General features: G+C 40.1%; 1 protein-coding gene across 3 annotated transcripts in view; it reads left to right on the top strand.

The window, feature by feature from the left end:
• GPC3 (glypican 3) overlaps nucleotides 1-15,860 on the top strand; it is a 467,577-nt gene that overhangs the window by 284,008 nt on the left and 167,709 nt on the right. For all 3 annotated transcript variants that reach the window (XM_003272634.4, XM_003272633.4, XM_003272635.4), the window contains 2 exons: nucleotides 5,431-5,564; nucleotides 15,392-15,517. In XM_003272634.4, coding sequence (XP_003272682.1) covers nucleotides 5,431-5,564; nucleotides 15,392-15,517 — 260 coding nt within the window. The remainder of the gene's footprint in view (nucleotides 1-5,430; nucleotides 5,565-15,391; nucleotides 15,518-15,860) is intronic.

Below are 15,860 nucleotides of genomic sequence, written 5' to 3'. Positions count from 1 at the left end.
TCCCAGTGCTTTGGGAGACCAAGGTGGGCAGATCAATTGAGTCCAGGAGTTCAAGACCAGTCTCGGCAACACGGTGAGATCCCGTGTCTAGCTACATTAGCTAGGCGTGGTGTTGTGTGCCTGTAGTCCCAGCTGCTCAGGAGGCTTAAGTGGGAGGATTACCTGAGCCTGGGAGATCAAGTGACCACACCATGGCACTCCAGCCTGGGCAACAGAGCAAGACCCTGTATCAAAAAATAAATAAATAAGTAATACCTGCTCTGTATACCTCAGAGGGTTGTTGGTAGGACTGAGTGAAGAGAATGGAGAATGGATGTAGAAGTTATCTATGAAGCACTAGGTTGGAATAGGGTATTGTGTAAGCAACGTGAAGTGTTGGTATTGTTGAGAAGCTTTCGATATAGGCTCCCTTTCTCTGTTCTGGAGTGAAAGATCAAGTCTGAATTTTTTTGTCACTTGAGAGTTCCCAGAACCAACAGTGAATAGGGGCCTGAGAATGACAGTTAGATTTTAACCAATAGAGTAGCCGCATTTCTTGACATGTTCATTATAGAGTATAGGAGTGAATTGTATCAGATCAAATTTTTGCGTGATTTCAGAATCTTTGGTAATAACGGGATTCAGGACACACCACCCCAAAATATGGCACCTTTGCATTTAAGAAAACCACAAAAACAAGAAAGTCACTCTCACCTTCCCCTCACCCCTTCTCCCATGAAGCAGGTCATAAAACCTAACTGATCCTCTTCTGAAGTATGTCATAAGACCATCATGTGGAGGTGCCCACCCTATACCCAGAAGAAAGAAACATCTTTACCTCCAAAGTTACAGGGACACAGAGAAAAATCTGAAGAAACTGCCTTGGCTAAGTTTCCCCCAGTTTATTTCCATTCAGTTATAACCTCTTTGTCCAATCACTCTTCACCACTCTCCATTTCCTTAACAAATTTAGCATAAAAATCCACAGCTTTCCCCATTTCTTTGAGTCTTCCTTTCTAAAGGATCTTGCGTGACATAAAACTTATATTAAACATATTTGTATGGATTTCTCTTTTTAATCTGTCTTTTATTACAGGTGCCTCAGGCATAGGTCAAGAAAATAAAATTTTCCCTGCCCTACAATAACATACTCCATTCAGAAAGTAATTTTCACCTTTTTTTTTTCAAGGAAACTGCGAAGAAAATATGGCACTTCAAATAATCCTATCTTCCTCCTGTGTATAGGGCTAGACTTACAAGTAGAGTGAAGCTATGGGACCAGGTCACAGTGAAGTCCTGCTGTGGGTGAGAGGTGGAAGTGGGGTGGTAGGCCAGGTTTCCTGATGCCCAGCCTAATGGGCTCTGCATGATCTAGATCAAGCTTGTCCAACCTGCAGCTTGCAGGCTGTATGCAGCCCAAGATGGCTTTGAATGTGGCCCAACATAAATTCATAAACTTTCTTAAAACATTATGATATTTTTTGGCGATTTTTTTCTAGCTCATCAGCTATCGTTAGTGTTAGTATTTTATGTGTGGCCCAAGACAATTCTTCTTCTTCCAATGTGGCCCAGGGAAGCCAAAAGATTGGACACCCCTGATCTGTACCTTGCTAGGTCCCAGCAGTGTATTTTCCTTATGTAGGTACAAGGACGGTGCTTCTGGATCCTGGCAGAAAAGAATGATGCTAAGGTTACTAAAATGTCTTCCTGGCTGGGTGCGGTGGCTCACGCCTGTAATCCCAGCACTTTGGGAGGCCAAGGTGGGTGGATCACGAGGTCAGGAGATCAAGACCATCCTGGCTAACACGGTGAAACCCCGTCTCTACTAAAAATACAAAAAATTAGCCAGGCGTGGTGGTGGGCGCCTGTAGTCCCAGCTACTCGGGAAGCTGAGGCAGGAGAATGGCGTGAACCCAGGAGGCGGAGCTTGCAGTAAGCCGAGATCGCACCACTGCACTCCAGCCTGGGTGACTGAGTGAGACTCTGTCTCAAAAAAAAAAAAAAAAACTTCCTGGCCTGGATATGGTCAGAGGCCCTGCCTTCTTATGTTTCAGGGCTTGTAACCCTGCAGAGCACTATTGCTTTCCTTGTCAGAAGTCTAGCACATAAATAAAAACACCTTTAGGAATCATGGTCTATGGAAAACAAAAAGGTTTTATATTCCAGTCTTTTGATAGAGACACTCACCTATCCAATAAATTCCCTCCAACTAACCAAATTTAAAGGTAGCAGCATCCTTGACTAGATACATTAGTCAGCGAAAGGAAATTGGATTGCACTTCTTATTTAAGAGTCTAAAACTCCTGGGCAGGATACTGATTTCTAAAATGCCACTTGGGAGGCTGGCTTCTTCAGTAAGGGCTGCTGAAGAATAAGACTGAAGTCTCCCAGCATAGCCTGACGTTTCCCAAGTGTGAAGCTGAAAAGACTTCTTTAATGTGAATGCTGCATCTCTTTGTAAGTTATGTTTTCTTTTAGTGTCCACTTCTCAAAATAAGCTCATAATATTCACCTACAGCTCACATAGTGTGGAGGTGAAAGATGTAGGGAGAAGAGCCCAAAGGAGGGAATATATTTGACAAATGCTTTGTATATGAGAAGAATTTGCTTCATGGGAGATTTGTGGAAGAAAATGCAGCCTGTCTGATAAGATGTGGCACATTTCAGATGGAGGAGTAGGGTTATTGGCAGGATACCATTGTTTGCCCCTTACCCCACACAGAGAGCCTTGGAAAGTTGGCTTGATAATACTACATTGGGTGGCTTGGGAAGAAAGATCAGACTGCAGAGTGGCGACATTATCATTTGTTCTTAACCTTCCTACTTTTGCCTCAGCTGCACCCCTTTCCAGTAGGTTGGGGTTGGTGAGCGGGGAGGGAGTTAAAAACTTTAAAGTCTTGCTGTGGACCAATTAGTATTCACTGATACAAAGGGCTGACTTTCAATGGGGAGGGAGATTTCACAGCTGTGGGTTGCAAGTAGACAAGTTACTGTGAAAGATGTGTGAAAGATTTGATTTTGGTGCTGGACTGGGAACAGGTGTAGGTCAAGAGAATGTGTACTGTGCTCCTGAATGTGCTAAGAATACTTTGATCCTACTGAAATAAGTTCTCACATGAATGTTTATTCACAGAATAATGGATATTTATGGAACAAACATCAAGGTTTTGTTCCATGAAATTTCACCTGCATTTTCACAAAGTAAGCATGTATATGTCTTCAGATAGAAAGTGATAATACATAGTCTGCCCTCATTTATTTGGCATCTGCATTATATGTTTTGAAAATGATTGGAACTTGACTCCCCAGTCCAGCTAGGCAGCCCCTGACCTAAAGCACCCTGCCAGACTGCTACTAGTTAAGGCATATTCATGGAATGCACACGCTTCGTTTGAAGTTAATATTAGCCCAAGTCACGTAGCATTACATAAGCACGTCTGGAAAATTCAGTATCATGCATTCCAAAGCCAAATTGAATGTCTTTAATTGTCTTCAGCTTTTGTTTTATTCCCATTAAGATAAACTATTGAGTATAGCTCATCTGAATATCAAACTATAGATGCTATCTTTTATAAATGAAGGTGATGCTACTCTGATTCTAGATTTTTTTTCTAATTTGAGAATTTATTTATATGAAAAGCCTCCAAAGCTGTATAAATAGATAACTTAGTAAATGCTGTCAAGGCAATCTTGAGAAATCCAGAAGCTGGGATTACCACGCAGAGCCCATGGCTTATAAGTAGAGTGCTGAGCTGAGGCTGATAATAGAAGATTCTTTCAATTCACTTCAATTAATTCACCTAACTTAGGCGCACAAAATCCAGTCTGAATAGTGTGGAAATACAAAAGTGACAAACATACAACCCTTCTCCTTGCCAGATATTTCTAATATTTTTCCTGATGTTTACAGCCTATATATTCACCTTGGCTACGTTGGATGGCTATGTTTTTGAGGACTGGTAGTTCTTTATATTTTTCTACAATGTAGAATGTAAGCTACTGGAAGGTCAAGCATTATCTGCTAGGGAGGCAATGTCACATAATATTTGAAGTCAGACAAATGGGTTCTAAGTCAGACAAGTGAGTCCACTGTTTTTCTGCCTCATGCAAGTCACTTACCTCCCTAAGCCTCAATTTCCTCATCTCTAAAATGGGGATGATAATAGTTGGCATAGTGTCTGGCACAAGGGAGATATATAAGAATGTTAATATTCATATTTCTTTATATGGAAGTTCATTTAGGCTTTTGCTTACAAGTGAAAAAAGTAGCAAATCTACTAATAATTAAACCAAAAAAATCAAGTAGAATGGAGCTAAGAAAGATTATGCCATTTTTAAAAAAGTATTGCTATATGAGTGTAAAAGAGGTCAGCTTTAGAGAGAGATATCCAATAAATATTTTTGAATGAATGAATGAGAAAAGATGGAAGGAAGAAAGGGAGGGAAGAAGGGAGGAAAGAAGGAGACAGGGAGGAAGGAAGAAAGGGAGACTCTTGAGCACCTGTGTTTTTAAAATACTTTTAATCCTGGGCTTATTTAATGATATATGATTCATAGGTGATGACACTGGCTTGCTTATTTATTTATTTATTTATTTATTAGAAACAGGATTTCCCTCTATCACTTAGGCTGGAGTGCAGTGGCATAATCATGGCTCACTGCAGCCTTGACCTCCCAGGCTCAAACGATCCTCCCACCTCAGCCTCCTGAGTAGCTGGGACTACAGGTGTACGCCACCATGCCTGGCTAATTTTTTATTTTTTGCAGAGACTGGGTCTTGCTGTGTTGCCCAGGCTGGCTTTGAACTCCTGGCCACAAGTGATCCTGTTGCCTCAGCCTCCCAAAGTGCTGGAATTACAGGTGTGAGCTGCCTGTCACTGGCTACTGATTGGTTGACTTGCCTTCTTCCCTTGGGCATTTTTAGGAAATCCGGATGAGCAACCACACTTTTTATCAGAGTACCTTAGCTTGGGTCTTATAACAAAATACTCATAGAAATTGGGAGCACTCTGTGCTTGGGAGGCTGCTCTTCTATTAACTGGCTACACAACCCCCATCTTCTGCACCAGTTCTTCCTAAATTTTGCAATTCCCTTTTGTGGACTTCTTCATACGTATTAATACCAAGTGCCATTGAAAGGTATCAATAGCATGGGGCCTGTGTTGACGGTCCTCTCAAATGTATACTTCACTGCAGAAAAAAAAGCCATTTTTTATCTTAGGAAATCTCTGAATAGGCTGTACTCAGAATGGGGCCCCCATTCCCAGTCTCCAGCCTTCTTTCCACCAATGGTTCTTTGCCTTACAAGCTTATCACCTTTTTTTGACTCTAGTCATAGCTTTGTTCTGCTATTTAAAATTGGGGGAAGAAATTGAAGTGCCTTTCAGAATTTGTTTCTACTATCATATCTGCACAAGTATCATATAATTATATTGCATTTCTTTTTTTCAGATTGGCAAGTTATGTGCCCATTCTCAACAACGCCAATATAGATCTGCTTATTATCCTGAAGATCTGTTTATTGACAAGAAAGTATTAAAAGTTGCTCATGTAGAACATGAAGAAACCTTATCCAGCCGAAGAAGGTGAGAGGTTTCTTTTTTCTTTATTCCAGCATACAATTAGCAATTGTATTTTAAGGTCAAAAACCACTAGAGTGAAATTTCTTAAATACATGTTATTTAGTTCTTCTGAGTAGAGTGCTTGATGTATTAAATTTATCATCTGTCAATGTTTAAAAAAAGATAATATTATATCCAAGCCATATTTAAATGTAAATTTACTGTTCATAAATATCTAGTATAGCAACATGTGTGAAAAGGACTTCCCTATTCAAGATCTTTTATTGATTAAGCAAAATAGTTTCTGCTTACAATCTGGTCTCACAATTCCTTGGCTTGCTTTGTAGCTTTTCCCATTATTAACAGTCAGTCAGAGTTAAATTCACCAGAGAGAAGCTGGTGAGACACATTCATGTGTATACACAGACACTGCACACTTTACACACTCTTTTAAAAATGATAAAATGAAGGATCTGGTTCCTGGTTCTTAAAACAACAGTGAAGGGACAAAATCCAGGTTTGTTTCTTATTCTCTTCATCCATTCTCCCCTGATCCAGTTTCCCTCTATCCCCATTCTATTTTTTTTTTAATTACAATAAAGGGGTAGAAATTGAATCGAAAGCCCAATACAATTCTAGAAGAACTGCCCTACCTGAAAAGACTGCACATGTAGCCAGCCCTGCCACTGGCTCAAGAATAGCTAGACATGAGTTGTTCCTATTGATCTTGAGGGCGTTAGGTTAGATTGGCCTATAGATAGAAAATGAAGAAAGAAATTAAGTAACATCCCAGATTTGGGCTGAACTATTTCATTCCTCTCATTTTCCTATAGGGGTTTCTGAGATGGTAATTCTTAGCATGATCTCATACAATTTAGGATGAAAGAAGGCAGTAATGCAGCTTGACAGAGTTCCCCCACTGAAGCATTTCAGAAAGTCCTCATTTCTTCTCTTTTGTTGACTTCCAATCCAATGGAGTCCTAGTTTCCCTGTATCAGCTATTTTAAAATGTGATTTCAGGACTGCTGGGAGTCCCAGTGACGCTTTCAGGGCACCTATGAGGTGTTCCTTTTGCTAATTATAAATTTGTGTGAAGCTGGATATTGTTCATATACTTCAACCAAAACAATTTATTGCAACATATTAAATGCAGAAGTCAATAGGAGAATCTACCTATCCCCTATCAAGCCAGACAGTAGAGACAGCTTGCAAAAATGAAAAATGTTACCATTTTTCTCACTGTTGTCATAAAATGTCATTAATATTTATATTAACATGTAATGGGTCCATAATTGCTAGTTTCAAATTAATAATAATTTTAAAATTTTTAAAAATTTCTACAACAGTAAATATTGATAAATATATATCATATAAACAAAAGCTCTTTGGGATCCTGAGGCTGCAGTCATTCAAAATGTTGATGGAGTCTGGAGGACCAACTTCCAAAGTGGCTCACTTACAAGTGTAACAAGTTAGTGCTGGTTGTTGGAAGGAGGTCTCAGTTCCTCACCGTATGGACTACGTGAATGGCCTCGGGACATGGCAGCTGGCTACCCCACAATAAGTGATCCATAGAAGAGAGCAAAGAGAAAGCTATAGTGTCTTTTATGGCCTAGTCTTTGAAGTGACACACCATCAATTTTGGCATATTTGATTTGTTAGAAGTGAGCCACTAATTCTTTGTGGTTTTTTGTTTTGTTTTGTTTTTTGAGACAGAGTCTTGCTCTGTCACCCAGGCTGGAGTGCAATGGCGCCATCTCAGCTCACTGCAACCTCCGCCTCCTGGGTTCAAGCAATTCTCCTGCCTCAGTCTCCTGAGTAGCTGGGATTACAGGCGCCCACCACCATGCCTGGCTAATTTTTGTATTTTTAGTAGAGACAGGGTTTCACCATGCTGACCAGGCTGGTCTCAAACTCTTGACCTCAGGTGATCCACATGCCTCAGCCTCCCAAAGCGCTGGGATTACAGGTGTGAGCCACTGCGCCCAGCCAGTGAGCCACTAATTCTAATCCACACTCAAGGAGAGGGAGGAAATTAAGCTCCACCTCTTGAAGGGAGGAGAATCAAGGATTTTGTGGATGTATTTTAAAACGACTTCCGGGCTCCCAACATCAAAATGTTTGAGAGCTATTTTCCTATAGCATAGGGGTTCTTTGGAAAATTTTTGTCTTTTAGGCCACTTATTAAGGCCCTCTTTTGCACCTGCCTGTCCTTTGTCCATTTTTCTCCATTGCATTTACTCCTGGACTGAACCACCTTAGGAATAAACTTCAGTTCATCTAAGGCATTGACCTTTAACTAGTGGCAACCCCTTCCACATTTGACTGAAGTGAAATGACAGATAGATAGATAGATAGATAGATAGATAGATAGATAGATAGATAGACAGACAGACAGACAGACAGACAGATAGAAAATCTTCACTTAACTATGTCTGTAAGTTCTTGGAAACTGCAATTTTAAGCAAAATGGCATATAACAAAACCAATTTTTTCCTCATCACTATTATACAAAACGATGTTGAATGAAACCACGTTATTCAAGGACCTGCTGTACATTGTTTCACTTTAAGTTTCAGTTTCCAAGAACCTATAAATGACATTAAGTGAGGACTTACTCTATATGTGTGTGTGGGTGGGGTGTATCTTTATTCAATTCAGCCAAAATTTAGTAAACACTTGTTAAGTACCAAAATGTATACTAGGCACTGAAAATACAAAGACACAATCTATGCTCTGCAGCTCAGTTTAATGGGGAAATAGACTTAAATACAAATAATTCCAAAACAGCTTTGTAAGTGCTAAAGCAAAAGAATGTCCAGAGTACAGAGGCAGCCTACAGGGAAAGACAGAGGCTTCATGGAGGAAGTGGTATATGAATTTGTAGCCAAATCACATGGGGAGCTTTTTCAAAATTAACACACCCACTCAGTCCCATTTTGAGATTACTCTGCCAACCTAGACACATTTATAAGTAGGAGGTTTATCCAGGCCTGTTGCTATGACTTCTATCTTGGGCTCTGGGGAACTCATTCCCCTTCGCCTTAGTGGGGACAGCTGTATGTGTGTTGATTCCTCCAAGGAAAGAAGAAATTGATAAATGAGGTTTTGGCTGGGCACTGGATTTGGTACTTTGTTTAGATTCATATACATATATTTCTGAGACTGAGTCTCACTCTGTCACCTAGGCTGGAGTGCAGTGGCGCGATCTCAGCTCACTGTGACTTGTGCCTCCCAGGTTAAAGCCATTCTCGTGAGCCACCACACGTGGCCTAGATTCATCCTCTAAGGAAAAGAAAGGATAGTAAGAAAAATTGACAAAGCCTGTAGAGTTGAGTAAATGATGGTCAGGCAGAGCTTCTTTGGGTGTTAGGAGATTGAGCCTGCCCAATGATGTTACTCACTTTTATTGAAACTGAAGCATTAGAATCTGAGATGGAGCCTTTCTTTGTGAATTCTCTGGCAGAAGAAGAAAACGAAACAACAGGAGAGTATCTGATTTTATTTAACTCCCTCAAATAGGCATTGTAACCCCTTTTAGGGAGACAGGAGAAGTGGGAATTAAGATGATCTCTTGCTAAATGCACTGCCCCCTGCAATCTGATGTTATTAAGAGGGTTTGTTTTTGCAGTGTTAGTACCTCTATAAATCTCTCAGTATGTTCTGCACAGCATTTCACACTGTCCAGAAAAATATATGTGCCTCTAGCACTCCTTATGCCCATGCCCAAGCTCTGTCCTCCGTGGTTAAAAATATGATAATTGCAAAGGAACCCTATTGTAGTATTCAGTCTGTGGACGTTGTGAGCAAGCTGTCTGAATCTGATTATGAGTTGAAAAGCCCTTTGCCTTATTAAAATAACAACACACAATGAATTCCTTTGGTAGCATTCAGAAGTCATCTGTTTGTTTTGTCTGCCCCCAACTGGGTAGTTTGCAACACACAGCTAATCTTAGAAATAGCTTAGTTCAATTTCAAGGCAATTTGATACTCAACTGGTGGTCTATGTGTGGGACTCAGTGTTCCTTTAAGGGATAAGTATTGAAAATATCTGTCATAGATTTAAAACAGTGAGTGGAGAACAAGATTCACAACTAGTACAATCAGAATAGAAGAAATCAGATCTTCACAGCCCCTTCTAGCTTTCATATTTTCGGCACATCTCAGTTGTCAGCTTCTCCCTTCTTTGCCCTTCCGAATGTCTACTTCACTGCTTCCCTTATGATACTGTTTACCTTGCCATGTTTATACAATATATTGTTTGGTTGAGTACATGAACAATATTTTTCCACTGTTCAAATGCCGAATCTATGGTTGAATAGTCCATCTTGCATCTACAGATACCAAGCTTCTGGCCCAACTGCTAACCTGTGAGAAAGTCACACAGTCCCTCCACCCTTGTGAAATTACTCTACATATTCCAGCCTTCTCCTTCCTGTGCTCCCCCTCCTCTCCTTCTCCTCTGACTTGGTCTAAAGGGGCAACGGATCAGGTGACACTAGTAAATGACCTAGAAAGAAAAGAACAAAAGCTGATCTCAGCTCCCCTAGTCCAAAATCAATGCCTACTCCCACCCACTCTGAACAAAACAACAAGGTATGTCCTGAGTGAATCAACAAGTTCTGGATCTAGTACAAGTCATTCTGCCCTAAATAGGCCTCTACTTCTTTCAACATTTGTCAACACCATCTCTATGCTTCACATTGTGTAAGGGTTAGGCTCTGAGAAATGGAGGAGCACCTAGCTTAGTTAGGGAGGGAGACATGCAAATGAATAATTTCCATACATTGGGGGTGAGTGCCAAATCAGAGCTAGGTGCAAAAGAGTGGCAGTGTCACAGATGGGGAAGATAGCCCCTCTCCTGGGAGCATTAAGAAAGACTTCTTGGAAAAGGTAACTTTTGAGCTCAGCCTGAAGGATAAGTTCAAACAAACTCAGCAGATTGAGGAAGGAAAGGAGGGCGTTCTGGGCAAAGGGAACACTATGAGAAAAAGTATGGTAGAAAGCTCTAGTTTGGGATTAAACTGTGAAAGGCTCTCTCCAGCAGAATTAGGCATGATCTTACATCATTCCAATTTTTGTTATTTTAGTTTAGGTACTTTTTTGCATTGTCAACTTTTAAAAATAGTAAGCTCATATTACTTTATATGAAGAGAAAAAGATGAACCTTAATAATAAAGGGAAAAAGTTCCAGGTCTGCAGTCAGGGATGAAAGGCTGTTTTTACTTGCAGTGATTTCCAATTAGTGCTGCTTTGATGCCTGCCCAAGCAAATCATTGCAAGAAAGCAAAGGCAATCCCCTCCCCTGCAACCAAAGAAGGGAAGGGATGATCCTCTTCAGGATGATGGAAGCCCTCCAGGGAAGATCACGTACACCCAGTTGCCATATTTGAAAATGGCTCGTGCATGCAAAGGGGCCCTATCCTTCAGTTCCACATTTAACACATTGAATGGAAACCTCTATGAAGAGACTTTTTCCTGAGCAGGCAAATGTTGGATTTGTCTGAGAGCCATAGGCATCAGAATTTTTGTATGTCAATGCTATGTTTGACATGTATGTATTAGAATAAAGTGGAATTACAATCAAAGAACATTCCCTTCAATCAAATTGTTTTTCCCGTCCCAGGCAACGAATTGTCCAAACTTTCTATCCTCTTTTTTCCCCCCTAATAACAATTCAGTTGAGCAGACTATCTTAGTTCACAGGTGGAGATTCTTTTGTTGTCTGTCATGGGCTACTAGCACAAAGGAAAAAAATCTGGACTGTGTCATACATGGGTAATTAACATGTCACTTAGTTTAGTTTCACGTGTCTTTCTTTAAAGAGAAAAATAGAAATATTCAACTCCTCTTTTACAACTATAAGCAGAGGAATATAAACCTTTATTTAAGAAAAGATTAAAATACACTTAATTCCTATGCTGGAACAAGTTTAGAAAGGAATGACAGGAAGAGACAAAGAAGGGGAGAGATGAGAGAGGCCCAGTAAACTTGGTAGGAGGTAAACTACTCTTGCAACACTCTGCTGCTGTAGTGTCAGAAGACATTATCACCTGTTGTTGCTGTCCTTTGAAAAGCTCATTAACTCTCCAACAGTTTCTAAAGTCTTCTTCCCTACCCTCCCAAACAGTATGTCTGCACTTATTTTCAATAATCAGTTTCTTTTAGAGACCAAGATGTATTTTCTCACAGTAATTCAGAAGGTTTTCCATAAAGGAATGGCCTTCACTGTAACACTGTCCTTTGGGACTCTAAAATATTAACGAGTTTGCGAACTGTGCTGGAGACCTACTCTTTGTTCTCCAAAAGGCAGGTACTGTCTCATCCCACAGGGCCTGGGAATTAGTTGAGAACCAGGATTTATTTAATTCTGAGGTTCTTGTAGTCAAATCTACCTTGGATTCTAAGTGGATTCTAATGGAGATAGTACACACTAAGAACCAAAAAGAACTCAGAGAACAAGCCTATCAAGAAGAATAGGTTTTAAAGAAATAAATGTAAAACTTTACTCAAGAGAAAAATCTAGAACAAAATACACTGAAATATTAACAGTGATTATCTGTGTCTGGTGGGACAATGAGTTTTTTCCCTTTCTATCTTTCTTTATTTTCTAAATTCTCCATAGTGAACATATATTTCTTTCACAACGAGAAAGAAAACAAAATACTTTATTTTAGAAGATGGAGGAAGAAATATATTTGAACTGTTTTACAGCTGTTGCAGCACTGAAGCTGCAGCTTTTACAAATTTCTCTTTTCGTCCCTCACCACCTATGTGTTTATTTTATTTGCATCCAACCTGGCTTTTTCCAACTCTCCTGCCTGTCTCTTTTCATTCTTCCAAGTCGCATCCCTCCCCATAGTAGAGAACCCTCCCTTTCTCTAAGACATATTTCTCACCTCTTCTCTACCCTTTCTTTTGAGGGGCAGGGGTAACAGCTTTATTGAGATTTAATCCACATACCATACAATCTATCCATTTAAAGTGTATAATCCAATTGTTCTTAGTATATCCACAGAGTTATGCAACCATCATCACAATAGATTTTGGAACATTTTCATCACCTCAGGAAGAAACTCTGTACCCTTTAGCTATCATTCCCCAACCAGGTGGAGATAATTGAATCATGGAGGTGGTTCCCTCATCCTGTTCTCATGATAGTCAGTTAGTTCTCACAAGATCTGATGGATTTAAAAGGGGCTTCCCCCTTTGCTTGGAACTCATTTTTCTCCTTTCTGCCACCATGTGAAGAAGGACATGTTTGCTTCCACTTCTGCCATAATTGTGAGTTTCCTCAGGCCTCCCCAGCCATGCAGAGCTGGCTTTTCTTTATAAATTACCCAGTCTTGGGTATTTCTTCATAGCAGTGTGAGAACAGAGTAATATATTCACATTCTTTGTGGTTTTCTTAGACTTTTATCTTGACCCTTCCAGGTAATATCTTTCTATACTAAAGTGGGAGGTCTTATGTTTATTGCAGCCCCCTCATGCTCTTGACATTTAGATCGAACCTTATCTGGATTGTCTTCAAATTGTCAATAATCTTTATGATCCACCAAGAAAACTGCAAGGGTTGGGAGAAGTTCAGGGTTTTTTTTGTTTTTTTTTTTTTTAACTTCTGTGGAAATCAAAATGGAAGGCCTTGCATGGGTTAAATTTTTCTTGCCATGTGCTGTGTTAGTGAGAGGGGGTTTGGAGGTAGGGAGAGGCCTAAGGGAAACTCTTTCCTTTAAGAGAGGGCCATTGTTTCCCATAGACTAATGGCCATATTCCATTTCCTTATGGAGTGGGGGGAATTACTTAGACTCAGCCATTACTCTTTCAGCTTCCACTCTTGGGAACTGTATTATTACCCTGTAAAACAGAGCATCTCTCCTATTAGCTGTTAATTGAACCCATCTTTTTCCTCTATGAGAAACTATAATGTTGACTTTTATTTTCAGAGCTCTGTATTGAGCCTCTTCTTTTTGGAGATTGATGGTGCTCAGACACCAGGGGTAGGCTGTGGGGTGGGGGGTACAGGCATAACAGGAAGCAACTTGTGGGTATCAGAAGTTAAATATGTCCCAACAACCTTTCTTGAGTTGTTCTGTCCATCACCTTGGCTTTGCAGTGACCCAAGCCTTTGTGAATCTATGCTGAGAGCCCTTTCTCTCCCTCCCCAACCTCTTAAATTATTAGTTGAAATGAATAGTATTATGGTAATTGTCCTGGTTTGTTTTATGTTGCTGTAACAGAATTCCTAAGACTGGGTGATTTATCAAGAAAAGAGGTTTGTTTATTAGGCTGGGAAGTTCAAGATTGGGCGGCCTCATCTTGTGAGGCCTTCTAAGGGAAGGCCTCATACTGTGTGAAAACATGGTGGAGAAAAGGAAAGGGAACTGAGCACAAGTGAAAAGGACAAATATGAAAGGCAGCCTTACTTTATAACAACTGCTCTCCTGGTAACTAATCCATTCCCTGGAGAACCAACCCAGGCTTGCAAGGCAGACATAAGTCCATTTTCACCTCTAAAAGGCACCACCTCCCAACACTGCCACCTTGGGGACCATGCCTCAACATGAGTTTTGGTGAGGACAAGCCATCTTAAACCATAGCAGTAATAAAATGAAGAATCTGATTAAGTCCAAGAGGGTATTTTCACCAGTCTTCCTCATTTGGCCAGAGCTGAGAACAACTCCCAGAAGGCATTTCTGGGCTAAGGATTTCCACCAGTGTCCAAATGATATTCAGGCCTCTGGTTCCTATAGAGGCCTATACATCAGGCCAGTCCATTCTTAGCCTGGAGACAATATTGAATAATTACTCTACCGCCAGAAAATTCCCTGAATAGAGTCTCCAAAAACTTAGTATAGACATAAGGTACATTTGGATGTGAAGGATGCTTTAATTTTCTATCAGTAACATTGCTTTAGAAAATAAAGTGTGTTTTATTTTTGTTTGTTTACCACTGTACATCTATTACATAGATATTTTAATATTTCTTTTTAAACATATCCACTTCTCTCCAGTCTAAGGCATATTACTTTGTGTATCCATGTACATCTGAAATGAGATAACAGACCTGAAATTTTTCTGGTATATGTGTGTGTGTTTACATACAATTGCAGACATAATATATTCTCTCTCTCTGTCACTCTCTCTTTCTCTCTCTCTCTCTCTCTCTCTCTCTCTCACACACACACACACACGTCTTATTATATGTAGCACAAAAACAAAAGCAAATAAATAATAAAATATACTAGAATTGTCCCCCACCCTGCTCCCTCTCCCTCACAGGAGCCACAATATACAAATAACAAAGAAACCTTCCTCTTCTGGCAGATGTGAGTTGCTCTGACTGTATTGCCAGGAGAATTTCATAGAGCTTATACTGTTCTGAGCACCCTGCAATTCTGATCTGCAACCATTAGCCAGAGCCTATATGGAAACGGGCCATCTCTAGGGTAATAGCATTGTAAATTACAATCAATGCACCCAATTACACTCAGAAACCAAAAGATATGTAGTGCTCCAGTGTACCTTGTAATCAGCACCTTTGAAAACATAGGTAACAGCATTCTGAATAAAAAAAATGGAAGTGGAACGTCTTAGAAAATGAATGTTGGAATTAAATCATCCTTCTGATAGAAACAGCACCTTATATGGCAGTCAACTTTTTTTCTAATATCATTTTATTGATTTTTTTTAAAAAACTAACCTGTGGCCTTGTAGCCAAGAATGTCTTTAAAAGTCATTTATTGTTCTAATCAGCCTGGCAGAGCCTTTCTGTCATGCTGATAAGGAAATTAAACTTTTCTCATACTGAATTTACTTGCCTCTTATGCGCAGATGTTTTGTTTTTCTTTTAGGGAACTAATTCAGAAGTTGAAGTCTTTCATCAGCTTCTATAGTGCTTTGCCTGGCTACATCTGCAGCCATAGCCCTGTGGCGGAAAACGACACCCTTTGCTGGAATGGACAAGAACTCGTGGAGAGGTGATCTTTTTTGAAAGTTACATATAGCAATATTTGAGGAATAATTGTCATATGTTTATATAAAGGTTAATTATGTCTTCTATATCCATTAATTTCACCGGAAAAATTCTAGAGAAATCTATGAGGCTGGGTGTGGTGGCTCATGCCTGTAATCCCAGCAGTTTGGGAGGCTGAGGCGGGCAGATCACCTGAGGTCAGGAGTTCGAGACCAGCCTGACTAACACGGTGAAACCCCAACTCTACTAAAAATACAAGTTAGCCAGGCATGATGGCGCAAGCCTGTAGTCCCAGCTACTGGGGAGGCTGAGGCAGAAGGATCATTTGAACCTGGGAGGTAGAGGTT

This window comes from Nomascus leucogenys, chromosome X (genome assembly GCF_006542625.1).
Source record: "Nomascus leucogenys isolate Asia chromosome X, Asia_NLE_v1, whole genome shotgun sequence".
In the NCBI taxonomy this organism is placed as follows: domain Eukaryota; kingdom Metazoa; phylum Chordata; class Mammalia; order Primates; family Hylobatidae; genus Nomascus; species Nomascus leucogenys.
Note: the sequence above shows the minus strand (reverse complement) of the source record. Positions and strands in the feature narration are given on the sequence as shown.